Consider the following 26,780-nt stretch of genomic DNA (forward strand, 5'->3'; position numbering starts at 1 on the left):
GCTTTTTTGTATATCACAGCGGTTTAATTTCGATAATTTTTAATAGCTTCTAGTTAAATACTTTAAGATGGTTGTATTCTGTGCGCTTTCTTGAAATATTTAGGTTAGTATCGAAATCCATTTTTCTTTAAACTATTATGGATTTAATAAAGAAATTTTTGACAAAGTTATTAAACTGTTCTGTAATAAATACAAAAAATGTACTAAATAAATAGATACAAAACAACAAAGATCAGAGAACTTTTACTTAAAATTACTAATAATTATTTTCAGTTAAAAATAAGGTAATTTAAGAACTTGGCACTACTTTATGCGGATGTACACCTTGAGCAGCGTATAAAAGCACGAGAGTCACAGTGAATTTAGTATACTGATATGGTTTAATGTCATGTTAATTAGTGCATCCACCATATTGGGGGCAGGAATGCTAACGTCAAGAGGTAAGTTTCATCTTACTTACCCCAAGTGGTTGTACCTTATTTCCTTATATTTATTTTTATATAGATGTGGGACGTTGTGGGTTTGAGTACCCATATCTCGCTATAATAATTTTTAGTCTAATTGTGTCTATTTCTTATGTGAGAATAATGAAATGGAGTTTAAGACTTATAGAGGGTGTATCCCCACCGCAATGTGGGTCCTTCCTCTCAGCCACCTCCGAAACATAGGATACACTTTATAATCCCACATTGTAGCTTGTACTGTACAAACGTTTTTAAAATTGCAGCATATTTTATTTAATTTTTTCATTTTAATGTATTTTGATTTGGTTTTGTGAAAAAAAAGTTATGGTTATAATAAAATTAATCAGAGGTTGGGATTTGCTGTTTCTAACGCAATCCTTCTTCATTATTTTATTTATTTATTTAACTTGATTTAAATGTATTTATTTAATTTCACTAATATATATATATATATACACACACACACACACACATATATATACATATATGTATATTGTCTTTAACGTAAAGGTGTAAATTAGAAATCATGGACTACATGGTGTTTCTAGTAAAATATGTTAATGGAAATACATGTTCAAATAAAAGCTACAATAATGTTTTTATTCATCCCGCAAATACTTGTTTCATAAAATGATATACACATAAGAGTAACAACTCTAGCATCATTTTTATCATGGAGAAAAGATAAGCTTGTATAATCTAAACTATTTTATAAAGACAATTTGGTTCCTATGATTTCCAACAAATATCTTCATTTAGTATAATTGTAAGAATCATTGTGCTTTGCTAGATGATGAGATGATACAAGATTTATTTTAATAACTGAACATCATTATCTAAACATATATTTTAAAATTCATTATTGATTAATTTTGCTAAAGTAATGGAAATTTGTATCATTATTTATGTCAGGTGTGTGTGTGTGTTTTTTTCGTATAGCAAAGCCACAAAGGGCTATCTGCTCAGCCCACCGAGGGGAATCGAACCCCTGATTTTAGCATTGTAAATCCGGAGACATACATTTATGTCAGGAGGTCGTTACAGAAACAATTCATACTAGGTCAATGGTAGAATATCACTCAGTAGAACCTTATATATGTGGATTTTGCTACTGGAAAAAATTGTAGTTTACATGCTGCAGTATTTAAAATTGTAAAAAAAACAACTGTGAGCTTTACGAAAGGTTTTTGAAATGTATATAAACATTATATGATATGAATATTTCCAGGAAAGTCTGTTTTATGTCTAAAAACCATATTAAATCATAACATGTGCGTTTATGTACTTTTAATTTGATTTGGTTTGTTTTGAATTTTGCGCAAAGCTACACGAGGGATATCTGCGCTAGCCGTCCCTAATTTAGTAGTGTAAAATTAGAGGGAAGGCAGATAATCATCACCACTCACTGCCAACTCTTGAGCTACGCTTTTACCAACGAATAGTGGGATTGGCTGTAACATTATAACGCCTTCACGTCTAAAAAGGCGAGCATGTTTGGTGTGATGGGAATACGAACCCACGACCTTTGGATTATGAGTCGAATGCCTTAACCACCTGCCATGCTGGGCCTATATGATGAAAAAGTCATGATGTATTTCCTATTACTTGCCCCATCGCGCCAAACATGCTCGCCCTTTCAGCTGTGGGAGCGTTATAATGTGACGGTCAATCCCACTATTCGTTGGTAAAAGAGTAGCCGAAGAGTTGGCGGTGGGTGGTGATGACTAGCTGCCTTCCCTCTAGTCTTACACTGCTAAATTAGGGACGGCTAGCACAGATAGCCCTCGAGTAGCTTTGGGCGAAATTCCAAAACAAACAAACAAGACAACAGACCAAACGAAGACGCGCGTCCGTCATCATTGATTTGATTTATGAAAAGAAACCAAAGTTTTTGATTACATTAAGAGCACTATATCCGAATTTACCCTTTCTTCTATTAAGACGACTTACGCTTTTAAAAACAACAAGAAACGAAACAACAGCTAGAAATGCCTTAGAATTTAAAGCATGGCTTAGAAAACACTTTCACAAGAGATAGAAACTCGGAATGCAATATAGAAAATCAATGTTTGAGACAGTAGATAAATGTTTTGTCACATGGTTTGCTTACCCATACATTCTACGCTGCGAAGAATCAATAAATCTTGATTGTGAACAGAACTTTTCTTGTAAGTAGAACCCTCTTGGTTCAGATTTTTTTTATTTGCAGCATGTGTTAAAGACATCTAAGCATATTTTCTAACAACGATCAGAAACGCGATACACATCGATTTCTGAAAGCTTGCCGGAAGATTGGTTAATTCGCTGTACTTGTTAATGATCGTTTTAATAAAAAAACTATAAATCTAATTGATCCGATGCATTTGAAAGACTTTTTTTTTAGGCTATATTCATTTATTGATAATTTTAAGAAAAAAAATTTTAATTGTTCGAAAATATTCAAAACAATTTTAGCTCAAAGCTACAAAATAGGCTATCTGCACTTCGTGAACCTCGACGAATCGAACCGCGGTTTTTAGTCTTAAAAGTCCGTCACCTTAAAATTACCCATGGAAAAAGTGATATTTAGGAAATCTGTTATTTCGTTAATAATTTCTGCGAAATTCGACAACAGTAATGCTGTGCATAAGTAAAAACTATGTTAGAACTTATATTTTGGGTTATTAGTATTCACTTCATAACCAATAGATAGCCCGATGTGGCTTTGTTAAAAGAAACACACACACACAATTTTTAACATAACAGTGTATTTAACAAAATCCAAAAACATTCTGCATTTCACGTCTCTTTCGCAAATAAATGCATACTTTGGTTGAAAAGAAAAAATATTGCTAACTGCAAAAACTGAGTGAAAAATATGAGCGTTCATCAATGATTTTTTTGTTTTCTTCCATGCTTGTTTTTGTTTTATGCAGCCAATCTGATAGTAGATTTCGAACAGCGCACTCACAAGAATGTTGTGAATGGATTCCACAGTTGAGGATAGGGAAGCTTATGATGCTTAACTCAGCATCAGTCAAACTTCTTATGCTTTGGCTGATGCTTAACTTAGCATCAGTCAAATGTCTTAAGCATAGCTACAGTTACGACAGAAAGTGATCGTAACCATGCGTCCCGAGTAGTTTTTTACTCATAACTTAAAACATATCATGATTAGGCTAATAGACGTGTGGTATATTATAAATATTATGCTAACACACATCTACATACATTTTTATGTAAATTAAACGACAAATAAACTGTTTATTAATAAATACCCAAAAATAGGAGGAGCAGAAAGTGTTCGTACATTTCAGAACGTGTGAAAAAACTGATATTCCCGGAAAAAAATTATTTAGTTTAGCGAATAAACTACATTAAACCATTCCAGAACTAGACACTGGGTTCATAATTATTGGAATTTAGCCAGCACAAAATGTACTTCCGGCAATTTAGTACCGTCTCCGTCATTATCTGCTTGGTCATCATTGTGAACAAGAAACAACTGTCCAGTGATTTAAAAAAGCGAGTTATTGTAAAATACAAGTCTCGAGTGTCTCTTTCCCGTATTTCTACACAACTTTGCCGAAATCTAATGTTTAAAGCATAATTGCCAAGTTTAAGCTTACAAGATCAACTGCTAACCTCCCTCGTTTCGGACACCCCACCAAAATTCCAGTGAGAACCAAGAGGAAGATTTTCAGAGAAGTTAGTAGGAACCATCGTTTAACACGTAATGACATACAAAACCGGTAAGGGAAACTGAGGTTGATGTAAGCACCTCAAACAGTTACGAACATGTTACGCTCTTTTGGGTTCAAGAGACAAGAGGTAAGGCAGGTAGTCATCACAACCCACTGCCAATTCTTGGGCTACTCTTTTACCAACGAATAGTGGTATTAACCGTCACATATAACTCTCCCATAGTTGAAAAGGTGATCATGTTTGGTGTGACGGGAATTCTATTTCGCGACCCACAGCTTGCGAGTCGAGCGCCATAACCATCTGACCAATCCGAGTCGGAGCTTAATGTGACTTTGGATATGGGAGATGATTTTTAATAGGTTTTGTACGAATTAAATATGCCTCTATAATTTATATTGAATTTAGAAAAGGCTTATCTTATCAGATAAATTCATCACTCTAACCATAACCTTATCTTATCAGATAAATTCATCACTTTAACCATAACGTCGCTGGAATGGTGAAAGCTGATAACGTTTGAAATTTTAGCGTTCAACTGTTCTTGCTGTGTCCTTTTCTACACAATGTCGACAAACCTATTTTCGTATTTTAACTAATGATGTGACTAGTTGCCTTCCCTCTAGTCTTACACTGCTAAATTAGAGACGGCTAGCACAGATAGCTCTCGAGTAGCTTTGTGCGAAATTCAAACACAAACAAAACAAATTTTTCGAAAAGTTAAAATTTAGATCAGTGAAGACTAATGTAAGATTTAATATAAAATCGCCTAGGGTTAAATTAAGCTTAGGGTTAAATTGAGAAGTGAGGAAAGACAAAATATAACGTTAGATACATAATAAACTGACACATATAAAGAGCTTGAAATGCGAAAAGAAGGAAGGATGTTTTTCCCTCGTGGCACGAAACTGTCGAACAGAAGTTTTAACCTCTGACAAGTAGTCTACAATTAATTTAGATCCTTTTATCGCGAAACATTGTAATTAAAAGCATATCTTAGTTTCAGTGAATAAATATCTGTAGTGTATCAGAAACGGTAAACTTTTGGGTTTCGTTTGTTTTGAATTTCGCACAAAGCTACTCAAGAGCTATCTGCAATAGACGTTTCTAATTTAGCAGTGATAGACTAAAGGGAAAGTAGCTAGTCTTCACCATCCACCGCCAACTTTTCGGCTACTCTTTTCTGCCCCTCGGTGGATCAAGGATAAAACGCTAAAATCTTGAGTTTAATTTTTAACAGTGGATAGAATGAAAGAAGCTCTTTATATTTTGTGTCTTTGAATTTCGCGCAAAGCTACACGAGAGTTATCTGCGCTAGCCGTCCCTAATTTAGCAGTGTGAGACTAGAGGGAAGGCAGCTAGTCATCACCACCCACAGCCATCGCTTGGGCTATTCTTTTACCAACGAATAGTGGGATCGAACGTCACATTGTAACGCCCCTACGGCTGAAATGGCGAGCTCATTTGGTGTGACGGAGATTCGAACCCGCGACTCTCGGATTACGAGTCGACGTGCGTTAACCACCTGGCCATGCCGGGCCAGTTCTTTATATAATTTTATGTTATAAAACTATAACAACATCTTACTTGACTTAATTTCTACAACTAATATGTGCGCGACATCTACTTTTATAATATACACTTTGTATTGCTAAATAATGTGCTTTACATCTTCTTGAAGAGGCACACTAAAAATGGAGCTTCGATACCGACGGTGGGAACAGAACAGATAGTCCATTAAGTAGCTTTTTACCTAATAACAAGCAATCAAACAAAATATTTTTAAGAGTTTTTGTTCTACAGATACACTGCCGAAAGTGTTTTGGTAGAGAGTTTCCTGAAGAAGGTTTTATGAGAATTTTAACTAATAAACATGTATATCCTGAAGATAAGATCGGGAATAGTTTAAATACAGAAATTATGAAATTGCTTATTACAAATCTACCGCAATTTAAAAAAAGAAAAGAAACTTTATATGCCATATTTTGGAGAATTTCTATCCTCTGTGTTATTTTCTTTTACAAATTGACTGTGATAAAGTTACCGAATTGAAAAAAAGAGAAAGAAACTGCATAAATACTCGAGGTATAAATTATTCTAATATTGTGTTGGATTGTTTTGGTTTGCCGAATCTAAATTCTGCTAAATATTATCGTGCTGTTATTAAATATTTTTAGTAATATCATTTAAGGGAGTCAGATATATTTAATTAAGGTACATTGTACTTCTGGTCAGACTTAACATGCCAGTCGTCGGATCGAGGTGTCACTGAATTCGTTCCACGCTTTCAGCTGTGTAGGTTTTATAAAACTAGCAATCAGTACCTCTATTAAATTGCAGAAGACATACAAAACCTTTAGCATGGCAGGTGCTGCTACATAACTTTCCTTCGTCTGGTTAGTAGTTCAAAATTAGGACTGATATGAGCCTATGACCTGGCCGTGTAGCGTGAGTTCGCATAAGGTGCTGTTCAGTTTGAAATTATTCTTAATTATTGTCTTTCGCGTTTGTGATTATTTCAGTATAAAATCTAGTATTTATAGAACTTTAAATAATTATTCTTTATTAGTACACTTTACCTGAGACAAAAATAGACATAATATTAAAACTTGTGCGGTGGCCTGGCATGGCCGAGTGCGTTAAGGCGTGCGCTTCGTAATCTGAGGGTCGCGGGTTCGCGCCCGAGTCGCGCTAAACATGCTCGCCCTCCCAGCCGTGGGGACGTTATAATGTGACAGTCAATCCCACTATTCGTTGGTAAAAGAGTAGCCCAAGAGTTGGCGGTGGGTGGTGATGACTAGCTGCCTTTCCTCTAATCTTACACTTCTAAATTAGGGACGGCTAGCACAGATAGCCCTCGAGTAGCTTTATGCGAAATTCCAAAACAAACAAACAAACAAACAAAACTTGTGCTATGAAAGCATTGCTAATTACACTCTGTAAGAACGATCTGCCAGGATACTTGGAACTATTTCATCCATTGTCGACCGTGATCAGTCTGATGGTTGTGATTAATTACTATTATTCAACATCATAGCTTATTTTGTATCAAGTGCTTGCGAAAGACAGCAAAGATATATTTGAAAAGCTTTCAACAAACTCTTCACTTTATGAGAATGTCGGATTCCAAAGCTACGTTTAAGCATACCAATGTAGCTGCATCAGGCAACCTGAAAAATATTTGGTTATTCTTATTTTTTCAGCTATCTTACGTATTTAAACAAATGTTTATTTGAGGTTGGCTGAAAGCTTGTAAACTTTTGAAAGGTTCAAATCGTTCACTATTATCTTGTTAATCGTGCCAGAATATGTGCTCAACTTCATTACCGTGACTTTTTTGGGTCGGAAAGTTCCCTTTTGTAATCAAGACCACTCATCAGACTTTAATGTGATTTCATAGCCTGTCGTTGTATTGAACTCTGCTATATGAATTTCTTATAGCCGAAACTCCATTCTTCAAAATGCTGTAACATATGGTTTTATATCGTCTAACAAACGCTTTAAAAAACTTTCTTTTTGGAAATGATCTGTAAACTCTATAACTATAATCTAATTATGGCGGCTTTACACTGTTAATTTGTCACATATTTTTTGTAAACCAAATATGTAAATTGGTGCTAATTGCATTGTCAGTAGTGTCACGATTCGCATCTGCGTAACAAAATATGTACACATCGTAATGTTCTGGAGAGATACGTACCCATAGCAGTACTTTACACAAGGTCAAATAGGTTCTTTAACAGTGCTTTAGAGGGGAGCCAAGTATGTGCTCATAGCAGTGGAAAGATTAAACTTTAATCTTTGTAAAACAATGAAGATTAACAGTAAATTATTTCACGGAAGTTAAGGTAAAGCCTTTAAATACAATCATGGTCCGGAATGACAAGATGGTTAAGGCACTTGACTCGTAATCTGAGGATCATGGGTTCGAAAACCTGTCATACCAAACATGCTCGCCCTTTCAGCCGTGGGGGCGTTATAATGTGACGGTCAATCCCACTATTCGTTGGTAAAAGAATAGCACAAGAGTTGGCGGTGGGTAGTGATGACCATGCCTTCTCTTTAGTCTTACACTGGTAAATTAGGGACGGCTAGCGCATATAGCCCTCGTGTAGCTTTGCGCGAAAGTAAAAAGCAAACAAACATACTATCATATACCATATTTGGAGAACTTCCATCTCATATTTTGTTTTCTCTTACAAAAGTTTTATTAGCTAATATGAGACTAAATATTTCTGAAATTTGGATTTTGGTTTTTTGTTGACAACAACCTTCATTGTATGCGTATTTTTATTTTAATACATTTGCTGATTTTTTTCAACCTTTATAAATGTCTTCCAGTTAAAATCCAAATTTACATTACCCGAGATAGTCAGAACGCAAATAGCTCATTATGTATTTTTACGTTGAAAGAAATAAACAGATAAAAGACTGTTACAAACATCTTTTTGCAACTGTGGAATTTCCAGATATATGTTTGTCTATTCAGGTAAGAATAGTTATTGCAACAGCTAGAACGTCGGACAACTTTATGCGAGAGTAAATCTGAATCATTTGACTTAGATGATGAAAAAGACCAAACACAATGTAAAATAAAGTTTTTATTTTAACGATGTTAAAGCAACGATGTTCATTCAGCAACAACAGAAGTAAAATCTAACAAGTGTGCAGAACACCAGAGAGCATAGGTACGTTTGAACAAAATCTGAATATAGTTGGAATGGTACGTAATTCTTAAGAAGCTCTTGCTAAGACTACCAGAGTAAAACAGCATCATTTCTTCCAGAGCGCATACAATACTCAAGTCATTATTGGCCATCCCCAAAAAAAAAAAAAACACAAGAGGATATGCCTAAGAACCATAACCTAACTTGTAAGTGGAAAATATTACAGTTCTATTTTACATAGTAGTTTCTTTGAATAAGAAAGCTCGTGTAAATTCAAGGGGAAATGACCAAGAACAGTAAGCAGTTAGAGCGAAAGGAATTGAACCACATTCCTTGATCAAAATTATACTATTAAAGCCGCATACGTTTGACTGTGCAATAAATTTTGAAAGTTCTCGATGAACGCGAAACACTTGCCTTATTAAATCATAGAGGACAGGATATGCTAAATATAGTTTGCTTACTACGCATTAACCATGTTGATATCCGTTACATCATTCCAAACAAGGGAAACTCTGAATCATATTTCCATTTATTCATTCTTTTATTCATCTATTGGAGACCGATGTAGCTAACAGCGTCAACCATTTCCTATTGTTAGAAAAATTTCCATTGTAGAAATCACCCATTTTATCACTCTGAGTGATTATCTTATATCCTTTATCACGATTGTTATTTAAAAGTATCTATTTAAAGGGCCCATGAACATTTTTATTAGCTTTAACTTCAAAATGTCTTACAGTTGTTTTACTCATTCTGTATGAGGCTTCTTGCTTTTCCACGATACTTTCGTTCTTTTTTTTCAGACACTAATCTTTTCCCTTGTTTCTCTTGCAGTAATCTTTGCTGAAGTTGTCACACTGGGCTATATTTTTCATATTTATTACAGGTAGAGCATAACAGCTCTTTATAGCTTTCAAAATTTCCAGTTATATTTTAATTTCTAACCCAGTGAAAGTGTTTGACACATGAATAAAACTAATAGTCTTATGTTGGAATATCAAAGGTTATTATAAACGCTTATCTGTTTTTCATCGCTTACAAATCCCTTTATACTTTACCGTGGATTACTTTGTCTTGTACGTAAGAACCTATCGTAAAATAACATCTCAGTTATCATTGAACAAGCGCTTTTAGTTATTTGTTTTCGTTCCTTTCTTCTTCACTCTCGTAACAGTTTTTTCAGATAAAACTTTTATATTTGAATTGCTTTGTAAGATATTAACTTTAGCTACAAAAATATATATTTTATGCTTATAATGGAAATTTATACTACTCAACAGGTGTTTACAGTTTACTAAAAATATCTATATTTACGAGAATAACCAAAGTTTGCCTTAATTTTGAACGTTATGTATGGTTCTGAACTTTCAATGCGCTTGATTTCGGCTTTTCTCTCGGTCGTCTCCTACTGTTTTATGACTTATAATATTATGATTTTTTTCAATAAAATCAATATTTTAATAGAAAAATGACATACGCTGAGGGTGGCGTAAATAAAAGTGAAGCTCTTTCAGCTTAAAAATCGATCAAAAAATTGAAACAAAACTAATATCAGTATTGAATAAAATTTTGAGCTAAGTTCTTAAACTTGTGTCTGTAAAATATTGTTTATCCAGTAATTTAATTTACCAGAGCTGATCTGAAAACATAAATTATTTACGCGATTTCGCAGTACATGCAAATAAGGCCTAAGACTCAGTTTTGATTAATAACTTCTTATTAAATGTACGTTAACTTTATGGATAAGAACTAACAAGTTGCCAGTAAACTACTTTTGTTTCCTTTTGCTACTTTGTTATTAAGCAAAAAGCTATACAAGAGGCTATCTATGGCGTGCCCACCGAAAGTATTGAAACGTGATTTTTAGTCTTATTCTGAGACCTCGGGAAGGGGGGATAAGCTTAATGAAGCCAATTCTATATATCGAACTGACTTTAAGTATATAACACTATAAGTAACTGAGCATATGTTTTGAGATATCTTCTGGCTTGATCCATCACAAAGCAAAAATAAAATAGGTGATGGTCTCCAAAATTATTTTATGATGTTGAAATGTTATAAATTGTATGTACAATTAAGCAAGTGATGTAACGTTAGCTCATTCTTTACTTTACGATTCTTCTTGTGTGTGAAAATATATGGTGGTTGAGAAATGAAACATTCTTAAGAGCTAGTTAATAAATTGAAAGTTCACTTATGTAAAACATGTAACAAATTATGAAATTAATAGTTACAAGTGGTAGATGAAAAAATACTTTCATTGCAAATTGTGTCAAAATACGTAATATATGAGTCTCTATATTTTCTGAACATTAAATTTCAACAACATTAAAGATTGAATTAGATTATACAAGGAAAATATTCAGTTACACAAAACAAGCCTTTGTAATTATCGTATCGTAATAAATGGGCAGTTAGTATGTTGTAAATAATACAATGATATAATACAATGTAATTCATACCAGGCAGCAAAAGCAGGCGCAATTCTATTCCTAGCATTCTCTGTAAATAAGTGAATATTATGTTGTTGATGTGTCACTTGGTTTACCTGTGTTTCTAGGTTTTAGTAATAGTTACACATATCTAAGCCAACATTTATTTATGTATAAAACTTGTTATAGTTTGCCAAAAGTTCAATAAATAATTAAAAATCTAACATGATTATCTTAAATTCATACTTACATAGATTATCATTAGACACTATGCATAATTTATGCGTTAATTGTTTTGCTTTTCTGCTTCTGTAATTCGGAAAGTATTTTGTTATTTAGTTTGTAATGAATTAAGCAGACAGTTATTTTCTTTAAATAATTTAAAAATGTTTATATGTAGTTTTTCCTTTTTCATTATAGTAATGGAATAAAATACGTTATCATTTTAGTCATTCCTCCAAAAACCTTTAAACTATAACATTACTTAAAAAATGTTTAAACTATAAGTAACAATATTTTAAAACGAAATTTACATTATATGTAAGATAGTTTTTGTTACATCATTAAAGGCTATTACGATAAATATGCATAAAAAAAAACTTGTAGAATACATTCTAAATATTTTATTTTAAAATTAGACACTGCAGGTTCGTAATAATGCTTCGAAAGATGCGTTTATCATCAGCCTCTAAATATTGTTTGTGAAAATGTATAGAAACGTTTTTTCAGGCTGATTTGCCAAACGATCCCTGAGTCCGGGCTTTGGTCATCGAAACACCTATTATCTCGAGAAGGATGTGAAAGTATTGATGTTTTTTGTTACAGCTTGCTACAGTTCATAACAAAGGTAATGTGTGCACTTCTCAGAAACCTTGGGGGACTAAAAAAAAGTTGACTGAGAGCAGACAACTCGTGGCCTCTACCCCCCTGAAATTCTACTTACTAACTCTTCCATCTGATAAACACTGGTAAAGAGCATTCAATAGCCATGTACCATGTAAATATAATTCAGCAAAATTAAGGACGGCTAGCGCAGATAGCCCTCGGGTAGCTTTGTGCGAAATTTAAAACAAACCAAACTTATTAAAAAAATAAATCAAAGCAAGAATAGAACCACAAATTTGAATCTGTTTCTCTTCAATTTCTCTACTAAATTACATGCGGAAAAATTAACTTGTAATGAATTATGTTATACAATTTTATTTCTTTTTATTTCAACTATTAAAGAGATAATCAGACGACGAAAAGTTATTTTTTTGTTTCCAAAACTAAGATTTTGTTTCACTGATAGCCTTATCGTATCAGCAGAAACCAACTAACAAGGCGAGAGTATAAGCTTTATTGTTAACTATATCAACCAAAACCAGCTAACAATGTGAGTATTTGTTTGTTTGTTTTGAATTTCGCGCACAGCTATTCGAAGGCTATCTGCGCTAGCCGTCCCTAATTTAGCAGTGTAAGACTAGAGAGAAGGCAACTAGTCATCACCACCCACCGCCAACTCTTGGGCTACTCTTTTACCAACGAATAGTGGGATTGACCGTCACATTATAACGCCCCCACGGCTGAAAGGGCAAGCATGTTTGGTGCGACCGGAATTCGAGCTCGCGGCCCTCGGATTACGAGTCGAACGCCTTGACACGCTTGGCCATGCCGGGCCTAATGCGAGTATAATAGCTAGGTTGTTAAACATATCAACTAAAAATTATCTACTAATACGAGCACAACAGCTTTATTGGCTACCATATCGAGAACAACCAGCTAATGATGCAAATATTATAGCAATAATACAAAGTGAAAGTCCCCCTCTCCGAGTGGTACGGCGGTATGTCTTCGAACTTACAATGCTAGAAATAGGGATTCGATACCCGTGGTGGGCATACCACAAATAGCTCATTGTATAGCTTTGTGTTTAAATACAAACAAACAAGGTAAAGAGGGGTCTGTGGTCAGAATTTATCCTTTCCGTGACCTCGTTGCGGCAATGACATCATTGTTTTAGCATGTTCTCGGAACTATTCGATATCCCAAGAAAGTTCGTGAAACGCCCTTTTCATGTTTGGAATAAAGTCATATTGTTGTAAGAACTGATATTTTTTTACTTTACGAGATTAGATTCGCCACCTTGTATAGTAGTTAATTTGAAATGTTCTATACCATAATGTTCGCCTTAGTACACCACAGACAACTAAAGTAGACGAATAACTAATGTGCTAAGTACACGTCTAAAGTCCCTGTTCGAAAGAAAGAAAATTTTGTTTACTAAGTTTCTAAAGCTAATATATTAATCGTCTAAAAGCTTATATTATTGACTGCAACATTAAGATTAGCTTATAGAAACTGACAATTTTATTTTCAATGAAATTGAAGGTACAATAAAACTTTGCAGGTTATGTTTAGAACAATTGTTTCTCTTATGTTGCTTTGACAAAAATAATATTGAAAGCAAACGTGACATTAAAGCAAATAAAAACTATATATAATTGCTGTTGAACCTCGCGAAACTTTTTAAATTGAAGAAAATCTTACAGTTGCTCATAGATTATACAGTAAAAAACCCACTATAATCCAAAAGTACAACAGACAATGCATGCAAAAGCTTATTATTATTAATCAATACAACAATATTTATATGAGTTTATTTATGTTCAACAGTATATTTGTCAAAAATACTACATAAACATGGAAAAATTGTGGATAGAACATTTCTGTAGTTTCTATCTCGGTAATTATATCTTTAGGCAAAAAAGTTAAGGTTGTTCATTCCTCCTTGAGCAAATAACAATCTAGTTATTTTATTCATTCGAACATAAAGCTGCAGATAACCTGACAAATAACTAAACAACAATTTAAGAGGAGTGTTCGGTTTTTCACAGGCTTCAAGGCAGTCATTTAGTTTACTATGGCATTAAGGCTCGAAATACAGAATTAATAAGTAGGAGGTTCCAAAAGACATTTTAATTGTCCCCACAGTAAGAAGAAAAGTTAAAAATATAGATCGGCATTGGTTAATTTAACCTCTTCAGGTGTGAAAGTTCAAACCCTAGGATTCGTTCTGCTATAGTTTTAAAGATTTAGGATCACGTTTCAAAACATTTAAGTGGACTTGGATTTCTGAAATAATAGTGAAAATATTTTCCTTGAATACAGTTTTTGCGTATAATACTACAGCCGAATTTTAAAATATTTGTAACTAAACTTTATGTGCTTCTTTTTACTTGAGTAGCTTTATTCATAATAAAATGATTAAATTTTGGAAGAAATAAACATTTTCAACTAATCAGGATTAAGATAACTTGGAAAAGTGAAATAGCTTCAGAATTTTTAATAGAAATGGTCGTAAAGCTGTCAGTTTAATAGAAATCATGAAGTAATGCACGTTATATACAAGGCGTTTCTGATTTTTAACTGTTAGATCAGAAAAAAGGCAGCTGCTCTTAGGCACCTACCGCAAACCTTTTGCCTAATTTAATAATGGAATTAAACCATCACTCTTACAGTGCATCCAGTGACTTAAAATACAAAATATACTTTTTCGACAACAAGATGCGAACCCTGTCCTTTTGGAACCCCAGGTTGGCATGCAAATTCTGACACAACCACCAGCTAAAAAAAAAGAAAGTCTATTTATTTTCAGCCTCATAACGACAGATTTTAATGTAATCCTTCTTTATATACTAAAAAGAACAATCATCCTTTTATAGAAAATGCATTTCCCTTACATGTCTCACTGTAAACTAGATTAAGCAAATTAAGTCTATGAGTATTTACAAAGACCTTTACATTTACTTTCTCCTAAACAGCCTATTCAAAGCTCACCCATAAAGCACTTTAACTTTAATTCAATTAGTCAAATTTAACTTCCTTTATTGACAGCAGATCCCATATTTAGAAAGACACATGGAAAACCGGAAAATTATTCACTCGACGCCACAGTATTGATGAGAACGGTGTTTTTGTTGTTATTGTTTTGCCTTTGTGTTTTTACTTTCACCCTAACATTTTGCTCGATGAAAGAATAGATTTAGATTTAAAAGACGAAATACAAAGTTTTAATATTGACATTGTTTTGTAAATGGCATCGAGTTGTCAAAAGAATATTCAAGAGAGTACACCCTTGTAGCACAAAATTTAAGTAAGAGGACTTTTAACGAATACTTTTAGGAAGGTCAAAGTTCTCTTAGTGTTAAATTACACAACAAAGAAAAATAAAAGCAATGTCAGATAACCTAGCTTGGGAGAACTGATGAATTATTTTTAATAAAAATATTATCGTATTTTTCATCACCAAAGTTTTTAATAACTACTTGCTTATTTGAAAATTTTCTCATTATAGTGAAATAAATGACATGTTAAGTAATTTCATAAGAATATGAGTTTAATGAGTGTTTTTATTTACACTAAAATAATTTTGTACATTCAGTGAAGGCTTAGTATTTCTCCTATCTATGATATAAGTGCAAAAAAAAATAATTACGATCCATTATTTTCTGACAGATAATCAAGAAGATTCACTTTGACTATCCGTGAGTATTATTTTTGTTGTTCATGTGATGCTGTTTTCATCTATGATACGTGTAACAGAGCAAGTATCATCGTTTAAGAAACACAATCTTTTTTTTTTCAGTTTATAAGCATTTGTTCAATATCCGTGTCGATCAATAACTTCCATGCTGATAATATTATATGTATGTTATATTAAAAAAAAAAGTCGAACACAATAGCTTTTAATCAATAAATCTTGAAATACAGAAGCATGTAAAATATTGTAATGCAATTAAAATACGAAATACTAGCATACTGTATTATCTCGAATTTAAGACGCCCTCTAATTTAAGAGACACCCCACTTTCAAAGAGGGATTTTCAAGAAAAAATTGGAATATAACTAGAAAGGAGTAAATGCGTTTTAAAAGAGTTTATTAACAATTAAAAATGTTAATAATGTATTTAAAATGAAATGCGACAAAAATATATAAAATATACAGGTTGTAAGCTTTTTCATTAAAATAATGCTTCTTCCTGCTTTCTTTATTTAAACAGAATGTTACTCTGATGTTTCTTCTGACTCACTGTTATATTCTGAAGTTGAAGCATCATTATCGCTTTATTCACTATTGTCCCAAAGAATGTCATCTTTCGTTCCATCTTCTGCATTGGATAGATAACATTTTAAAAACGATTTTCTGGTAACATTGTCTGACACTTACTTCCAAACTTTTGAAATTCACTTCACTAATGTTGATGCTGATGCCTTTTGTATTTTGCTATTCATCATAACGTTTACGGATACTTTCTTTGAACGACTTGTTAATGGACACATCAAGAGGTTGTAACTGACCTCTCATTCCGCCAAGAATTATCACCAGATCACTGTTTTTGTTCTTCAACCTACTCTTGATTTTATCGGAGAGGTAGCCACGAAATGCATCCATTACAGGCATGCTCTGTTGCTTTAATAATTGACCAGGCTGACGTTCCCATACACATCCCAAACACTCTTCCATTAACTCTGATGTCATCCATGCATTTGTTTTGTGTGCGAACTATTACGTCTTTTCAAAAAGTTTCTTTTGGCATGTTTATCTGTTTAATATGACATACGGCGGTAATTTTTTTCAATCTGTAGTTACACATAGCATTGCACTAACTCTTAACTTTTCAAAACCAGTAATTTTGATTGTCAACTCTTTTTCTCCTTTGGCATTTACAATGTAGTTGCGCGGCATGTCGTAAAAACTTTCGTTTCATCTGCCTTACTGGTTTGGTTTAGGGAATATTGATTCCTTTGGCGTAGACCAGTAACGTAACATTGATATTGAACAAGTTTTGTTTCAAAATCTGACGGCAGTTTTTGATTAATTGTTGTCCTTCGCCGTAATGATAAACCTTCTCTTTTCATAAAATTCTCAGACCAACCACGACTAGCCTTGAACAAAATACCACTATTTCCTGTTTATTTTTTTGCTTTTAACATTAAAACTTATCTTATTACAGGCAGTTCTTTATTTCGTAACTCTCTAAAATACATTAAAACAGCAGCATCAATTTCAGAATGTCTTTCCTTTCCTGGGCCAGAAAACGACTTTGAAGTTTTCATGCAAGGAAACAACTTAATTTTCATACCCAACTAACGACGTACATTTCCTCCACTCACTGTATACTTTTTACCGGTTGAATGATTTCCAATCTGTTCGGTGCACAAAACAACTTTTCTTTTATATTCGGCATCGCTCGTAAAACGCTTTTCCATGGGTGAAAATCACAACAAAAATAAAAAAACACAATAAAATAGTGTCTGAACAACAGGAAAGTCAGCCAAACACTGAAGACGGAGATCTCCAATTACACCACTAGAGGCGCTGATATCGGCAAATTTGACGATTTGTACATGCTTTTTCAGTCTTTCTAAGCTAGGTTCTTTTAAAAATGTAGATCAATCTGTTTGGTAATGCAGGATCTTTACAAAAATCATTGTTATTCTTCGAGACTTTGGAAGAGTGAAAAATAATACCTAGTATTTAAGACGCCCCCTAATTTTCAGTTCAGAAAAATGTGCGTCTTAAATTCGAAGTAATACGGTATTTTGGAAAAATCTATTGGAATATGCAATGCATTTTATTTGCAACTTATTATCTTGTAACATCCTACTGTAGTTTGCCATTATAAAGATAAATCTTTTCTTTGGACTTTAAGATAAAAGGTAAGATATTTTTCATATGAAGCAGCCCCTAGTGGCAAAGCGGTATGTACTGGTGTTTCTGTGAGACTAGAGAGAAGGCAGCTAGTCATCACTACCCACCGCCCACTGTTGGGCTGTTCTTTTACCCATGAATAGTAAGATTGAATGTCAATTACGAGTTGAGTGTCTTAACCACCTTGCCATGTCGGGCCTTTCTAATAAGTAGAAACTGCGTTTATCACATGTTTAGGACAAAAGTAACATAAATCAAATTTCTTATTTAAAAATTGACAGACAGAACTTAAGGAGATTACTTCTGTCACGTTGGTATCATTATTATAAGGTCGCGAGTTCGAATCCCTGTCACATCAAACATGTTCACCCTTTCAGCCGTAGGGGCGTTATATTGTGGCGGACAATTCCACTATTCGTTGCTAAAAGAGTAACCCAAGAGTTGGCGGTGGGTGGTAATAACTAGTTGCCTTCACTCTTGTCTAACACTGCTAAATTAGGGATGGTTAGCGCAGATAGAGCTCGTGTAGTTTTGCGCGAAATTTATAACAAACCAATCGTTATTGCATATTTTTGAGATTACTAACAACTTCCATCGTTTTTACCCAACAATTAAAATTCGAAACAACATGTTAATTTGCAAATGTTTGTATTCATCTATATATGTCACTGTTTCACAGTTTTTACGCTAGCTATACTAGGTCTATTTTCCCGTAACCATTTATTATTTCGAGGGAGGTTAGAGAGAAGGCAGCTAGTCAGCAGAACCCTCCGCCAGTTCTTTGGCTGCTCTTCTCTGTCCAAATAATCAGCCTCTAATAACGCACACATTGTGAAAAGTGCGTAGCGCATTTTGCAGAATCAGGTTGCGGATCACAATCTATCGAATTCAACATCTAAGCATGCTAGCCATTAGGCCACCCATAGCCTTTTGATTACGTGCAAACATTGAGATTTATCATAATGTGTAATCCATTAGTATTCCAAGGATTGTCAAGATTGGTTAAAAATGGGTAAAACTAAATTTAAATCTCTCGTCATATCCTTTCTTTTGATCTCTAAACAGTAATGTCAAGCAATTTTGTAAATATATAGAAGAAACACAGACCATTAGTTTTACTTATGTATTTTGACCTTTTTGATCAATCAAAAATAAGATGTATATATTTCCATGTATTATTATCATCATTTTTTCAACGAACCAACTTTACAGTAATATTTTTAACCAATAAGGTTATATTTTACATGTAACATATTTTAGCAGTTAATATTATATTCAAAACGTAGTTTCGTGAGGTGAACATACTCGGACATTTTCCGCTTCTTCGATGTGGAGCAGGTTACATTTTTCGGTAAAATTATGTTGTTCTATTTTTTTCTAACATCATGGCCGACAATTATTTTGGGATGCTGATAATGCTTTTTTGACTTAAGTTTTTAATCAGAAAAGATTCAGGTAATATTTGTACATTTAAATTGGTTAAGTCAATATGGAAATGCATTTTCTAATTTCAGTATAATAATCGTTACCACGTTCATTCAGATTTTAGTTGTACTTTCAGTTGACATTGCATTTATTGTATTTGCCAATATTTAAGCATAGTTTGTCTTTTTTTTTCTTCTGGTATTAGAAGACGGAAAATCTGCAATACCTGCTGAATGTTGCCATATTGAAACAGTGTGTAACTATTCGCTGAGCAAATTATGCCTGTTCGACGAAACAAATAAAACATGTTCCAGTTCTTGGTTGTGGAACAATTTTGTCAGACCACAAGATCAGACTTAATTGACTTGTTTGGTCTCGCGAAATCACGCTTTTAGTAGTCTCATATTTTTATGAAGTTGTTTCAGGTATTAAAAACAATAAATTGTGATTAATTTGGACTTTATACGTGTCGTTACATCTTATCTTATGCTGGTGAGGAGTTTCGTAATTTATCATTTTATTTTTTTTCTTGCGTATGCTCTTCGTATTCGTACTGCTTGATTAAAAGGCTCAGCTGAAATAACAGAAAGTACTGAAAACATTGCATACCTTTAAAGAGTCACTTTAAAAAAATATTACATTGTGTGTTTAAGGAAATCTTACAAATTATATAAATTTCTTAAGTATTACTGCTTATCATGATGTTAGATAACTATCTGTTTATTTGTTATTGAAGCTTCTTCAGGGCTATCTGCGCAAGCTGTACTTGAATATAGGATACATAGACTGGAAATTATTAGTCAGCACCACTAACCGCCAACTCTTGAGCGACCCTAATTGAATAATGGGCTTAAGAGTCACATTATTGCACCCATATGACTTAAATGGTAAGCATATTCGGTGATGTGATTCAAACTGCAGGTTGCGAATCGAGCCCTCTAACCATCAGGTTATTTGTGTCGTTATTAGTTAGTGAAGAAGTTATCAAGTTGTGTAGCTAAATGAATAAATCTGCTTCTTTCATAAACAATAAAAAATGTTAAAGATTTTCAAATTTATTTAAAAGACACCATACTAGAGTGACCACTGTTTATGTTCCATTGTTTAACATCATTTTTCAATTATTCAAAACCCCAGTTCCTTTCCAGTTTAGTACGAAATATTTTAAACTTTTTAACTCACGCTTGAAACTTCGAATTATTTTAGGTCAGTGTAGGCTTACAAACAAATTTACAAAAAAGGTTTAAACAAATCTGTCACGAAATTTTTGAGTTGCTGTAGATTAGTAGATATGTTTTTTACGAAGGTGACATACCAGTATTTAATGTCATGTATCGTAATTTATCCGGAACGACTCTCCGATTTACTATTTTACATATTACAATTTCAAATAGCTTGAAACTGGGTTAAATGATAATTTAAATTTAGGAGTTAATTAATTATAGAGATGTGTCGAATTTATGATATTTACCAACAAGATTGATACACATGGTTTTCTTTATTACTACAAATATATTTTAATGCACAAAAATACCCTTTATAATTGTGGTCATTACAAATAACTGTTTATATACATATGTTTTACAAACGTACAAACAATATTGAGTCTTTTATCTGATCCGGAACATTGGTATCTTATCGAGGGTTCACGACGAGCGAATTAATTTCGGGTTTATATTGACATAATTCACTTAACGTGGAGCTAGCTAGCCTTTCGCACGCGAGTTTTCGACAGCTAAAGTGAAACCATGAATTCGTAGAAATAATAATGTTCGAAGTTAATCCGCTGAAGGTAAACGGTTTGTAAGGGTCTAAATATATACACACTCTTGGTCAAATATCTGTAGTTTCATGATAAATAAACGTTTATTATAGTTAAAGTTTCCAAGGTTTATAGTTTGTCAACTGTGGCAAACCAAAAATACATACTGGCTTTCCGCGTGTTGCGGTGGTTACCTTTTATAAGTTTGAGAGCAGAGTTTCTGAAAATTTCCACTGAGGTCACAATACATATCTACATTAGATGATGTCGAGAAAACCCACTTGTAGAGAAATATATATGCAAAAACGGCTCGTTTGGGTTGAGAAAATTTGCTCTTCTATGTAAAATATTTTACATAGAATGTATATCTACATTGCTGATTTGCTGATTCTTTTGCTTAAGAATTTTTTAATATTCTACAAATTTAATGAATAGACAGGACATTCACAGTACACATTCAACAATATAAATCACATGCATTTCTAAACATATACTTAACTAAAACAAACAACGATATTCCAATATACGTATAATAGTAAATTGTCACATTAAGCAATCGTGAATGCGGTTCCAGTAAAAGTGCTATTTTTTCTTTCTCACTTGTTGCTTGATAGTCTATCTCGGACTCAAAATATAACTATATATATATGTATGTGTGTGTGTATATATATATATATGTATACACGAATCCATTTTTGTTTTTGGTACAAGTGACATTTTCCTTAAGTGGCAATATAGGTAACAAAACAGAAACGTTTCGGAGGTTTTGTTAAAAGTGTATATACCAAGTGATCATCGTTTATGTCATGATAAATGTATCTTATCTGACATCGTCAAAACGTTGTTAAGAGTTTGGTATGAAGTTTCCATCTCTTCTATATTATACGACTTGATAATTGTTTAAACCGGATATATATATATATATATATATATATATATTAGGTGTTTGCGGTAGATGGACTGTATATGTTAGTCGAGTAGCAGTCACTCAGTACTTCATTCATTACTACTATCTGTAATTTTATTCGATACAGTTTTTATTAAGTGATTTTGTCGCGCGGAGGAAAGGAGAACGTTTGTGGGCAGATATTAAAAAAGTTCGTCTGCTTGAGTTTAAATTATAATTTAACTGAATTAGTTCCTGATAATCATTACTGTAAATGTTTACATGAGGCCATGTTTTGGATTAAGTTTTTCCTTTTGCTTTGGTTAGGTTAAGTAATAACATAATGGAATATTTGTGCTTCGTACTGTAATTGGGCATTCTATCTTTGTGATTTGCTAGAGAATATCACTGTCATTGATTCTGTAAGTAGACACTTCCCTGATTTATATTTTGAACTTGTATAACCACCGCAATTTCATAAATGACGCATTAAAAAACTGCAGATACAATTTAAAGTTATGTGACACAGTTAATAACCCTTAGGAGTAATAAAGTTTATTATGTTGCATCAAAAAGTACCCATAGAAAATAACAGCACATATGTATCACTGTTCTTTGCCATTCCCAAGTTTAAACTCTTTAAACTTTCCTTCATTACGTAAAAGGATCTGTTATATAAGTCGGTGATGGATAATGGAAAAGAAACACTACTTTAAACGCTTTCTTCTTAGCTAGAAATAAGATCACACAAATGGTTTTCTAATTGTAAGTTTTTAAAGACAAAACAACGAAAACAACAACTAAAACTTAAAAAAGCTTTCAAGGAGCTAACACTGAAAGGTATTCTATGGACAAATAGAATATCTGACTTTTTGTAGCATTACTGTATGTTGCTACTATAATGTCTGTGTCTTGTCAGTCGTTTTCACAAAATTTTGAAAACGAACTAATAGAAGATGAAGATATAATATTTCATCACATTTTCATATTCAGCCACTCTGGGTTTATTCCACGTTCGAATAACCACTATTGTTTCTTTAACCTTTTGGATAGTAACAAAAAACTGAATATTAAAACTTAGTTTGTTTGTACAGTCAAGAGATGACATTATTAAAGCTTTCCAATACTATTTTTCCTTCACTGGCAAAAACATCATAATGTTTTTTGTGTTATTATACTATTCTAATAAACAGTTTATCAGGATAAAGCACTACATAAGTTACTTTTATTACTCACTACGAGTCAGATATAAAACAGTAACTAAACAAAAACTACTACATTGTCTATATTTAATCAAAGTTCAAAACCTAACGCCCTCCAGTGGCACAACGGTATGTTTGCGGTCTTACAACGTTAGAAACCTGGTTTCGATACTTGTGGTTGGCAAAGCATAGGTAGCTCATTGTGTAGCTTTGTGCTTAGCTTGAAAGAAATAAATAAAACCTAAGTATACACAATTACATACATAACGTGCGAGATCATACAGAGCATGAAACAGTTTGCTTTAGAGCAAGACTACATAATGAGATCTCTGTGCTGTGTCTGGTGTAGGGATTGATCCCGAATTTTAGCCCCGACAAAATACAAATAACTAATCCTAATTTAGATGCTGAGAAGCAAAATATAATTGTACCCAAGTGAAAAGAACGGATATGAAACATTCAGTAACAGATACGATTTTGTTACGAAAAGAACGGATATGAAACATTCAGTAACAGATACGATTTTGTTACGAAAAGAACGGATATGAAACATTCAGTAACAGATACGATTTTGTTTTCCACTTTCAGTACGATCAGTATTAATTTCTTATTCTGTATTTTCTACTTTGGAAACATAAGCTTTTATACAGTAAAGGTTAAGAAACGGGTCTTATTCTTTATCTATTATTGAAAGTGGCCGGTCTTAGCCTTCTAACTAACGTGATGGACTGTGAATTGAAGATCCATGACGTCTGTTCTGATACCAAAAGAGTGTGCTCTTCACTTTGAGAACATGGATGCATTATAAAACTAATAGTAAAATTTCACTATTTTATTAGCGTATACAAAGTGTTGGCAGTGGATAGTGTTGAATAGTTGCCTTATCTCTGGTCAATCAGTTCAAAACTAGATACGACTAGCACAGGCAGCCTTGTGTAGCTTTGCACGAGTTTTGGGAAACAAACAATTATCCTAAGCCATTAATTACTTTTTAATATAAAATTAATTTTATATTGAATTTCTATTTACAATCAAATTAACTTCTGTATCAGTTTTAATATATCAATAGTGTAAAATAAAATGTTTAAGCATGTTCACTTTACTCTTAAAACTATTAAATGTAGTTTAGTAACAGTAGACGAGAACTTCTAGATCTCATAAGAAAGACTTGTAGATCCGACATAACATGTGTTATGAGATTATGAAAATGTCGGTAAAATAATCCAGCTAATTTCGTTTCCAAAGGATATACTCTGAACATTGACGGTCTTCAGTTTCTTGTTCACAAGACTGATTGGAGTTTTTAGTTTATATTCAGATTCTACTTTCAATATCTGTAAGGCCAGGAACTGTAGGATATACATAAAGTTGTTATTTCGAATTCCTTGGGTAAAATATAATATTTGAATTTCTACCTATAAAAACAATAAGAACAAACTCTGTAAATTACCAGTAATTAAACGTAACACTTTTTTACATATATCATCTTTTTCTTATTAACCTGTGTAGAATAAGAAATATTCTACTCGGCCGTTTCTTTGTCTTGAATGAATGCTATGGAACGTTTGTTAGTGAAATGTCTTTAGTTATTAATTATTTTTAAAGCAAATACTGTAATAATTAAAGCTTGCAAATTTTTTTTTATATACTTAAGTAAGCTTAACTTAATTTATTGGTATGAACAAATAAATTTTTTAAATCTCATTTAAAATAAGAACATTCAAAAAATAACATCCAGGTGAACTGTATTCTGGATTAGATTTTCGATCTAATTGAGCCACGAGAAATGGAAATGTGTGTAACTTCTAAAAGACTTGATGGGAAATAGTTCGATCAAGTAATGGCTAGCATTCTTTCAACAGAAAGGAATTTCATTAACTTTCTAAAATTTGTATGTGACAAAGTCGAGTAAGAGAACAACCAACTTTGAACTTTTATTTAAAACGAGTCTTCTATAAGATAGCGTGTGAGCACTGTAAAATTAAAATCATCAAATCAAGAGATCCATTGAATTCATTTGTGAGCATATCGAATCATATTTCACAGGCAGGTGTGTTATGTTCGTTCCTTAACATCTTTAAAGAACGTGATTTTATTTAGAAATTTAAACCATAACCACCTGCAACTGCTAAGAAGAAACACCGATAACTAGTTAACAATATAACAAGCAGGGCATCGACAGTTGAAAAGGACTAAAGTTAACTGGTTGAGGGAGTAACACCTCTGAATAATGTTTTGTGAATTTTGCTGTAAACAACGTATGAAATAGGAATAATCTCATCAATTCAGTAGCTTTCGCAATTTGAAAGTTACTTCATCATATCTGTTATGTCAATTTGTTAGTCAAACTATTTGAAAACCTGAATGTTTAAGCGGCGTTCATGCTCAAACCAAGGAAGGTGTTTATTAATTTTGATATGTAATATGTATTAAATGATAAATAATTTAAAAAGACATTTGTGTAAAATATCTATTTGTAATTCTATTTGTAAATATGTATCAGGTGTTTACCCATTTAAACATTCATTCACTTTTAGATGGCTTGAGACACACTTCAGCAAGTTAAACGCAGGATATAGGATCAGTAGACACGGACGGAAAGAAATGGAAGATAGAGGTTGTCCAATTCGATTTTCTTTCAATTCTTGTTTTAATAACCTCTCTGCTCCAAAACGAGAGGGTCAACTTACATTAGACGAGAAAAAGTTCCTACTGGCCGTTGAAAGAGGTGACTCAGCTTCAGTTCGTAGGTATGTGTATATAGAGCGACAACCTTTTTTATGCTTATTTGTCATTCTTGAGAACAAAATGATAGTAGGTGTAACACATTATCTCATTCTTTCTCTTCCAAAGAAGACTTCCGTATTCAACATCATTTGTAAACATTGAAATTTATGGTTAAAACGCCAAAAACTGGAGAAACAATGAAACTCAATTGGCCTAGTTTTGTTGATCAAATCTTGTGAAGTGCAGATATTGTTTTTTTCACATTTACTTTAATTTAGCGATTTAGGATTCCAAATCACAGGTGTGTAAGAATAGCCTTTCAGATCTATCTTTTATCTCTTGAAAGTCACTGCCTAAGAGACCTTTCGGTTGTGCTGGGTATAAAAGCGAAATACAATTTGTAACTTGTTTGTTTGTTTGTTTTTGGAATTTCGCACAAAGCTACTCGAGGGCTATCTGTGCTAGCCGTCCCTAATTTAGCAGTGTAAGACTAGAGGGAAGGCAGCTAGTCATCACCACCCACCGCCAACTCTTGGGCTACTCTTTTACCAACGAATAGTGGGATTGACCGTCACATTATAACGCCCCCACGGCTGGGAGGGCGAGCATGTTTGGCGCGACTCGGGCGCGAACCCGCGACCCTCGGATTGCGAAGCGCACGCCTTAACGCGCTAGGCCATGCTAGGCCTTCAATTTGTAACAACTCTGATCTGGAGTCCACAATGAACAAGTTAGGAGGAATGTAAAAACGGACATTTGCAGTTTACCAGATTTTAATCCTAAAAGATAGCCCCATTTATAGACAAGGTTGGTTTCTTAGGTTATCTGTTGTCGTTA

At 33.2% G+C, this 26,780-nt stretch overlaps 1 protein-coding gene across 1 annotated transcript in view; it reads left to right on the top strand.

The window, feature by feature from the left end:
• The window catches only part of LOC143255475 (transient receptor potential-gamma protein-like), a 113,156-nt gene that overhangs the window by 33,130 nt on the left and 53,246 nt on the right, over positions 1-26,780 (top strand). Inside the window, exon 2 of the mRNA XM_076511203.1 lies at positions 25,754-25,966. Coding sequence (XP_076367318.1) covers positions 25,821-25,966 — 146 coding nt within the window. The 5' untranslated portion in view covers positions 25,754-25,820. The remainder of the gene's footprint in view (positions 1-25,753; positions 25,967-26,780) is intronic.

This window comes from Tachypleus tridentatus, chromosome 1 (assembly GCF_004210375.1).
Source record: "Tachypleus tridentatus isolate NWPU-2018 chromosome 1, ASM421037v1, whole genome shotgun sequence".
In the NCBI taxonomy this organism is placed as follows: Eukaryota; Metazoa; Arthropoda; class Merostomata; order Xiphosura; family Limulidae; genus Tachypleus; species Tachypleus tridentatus.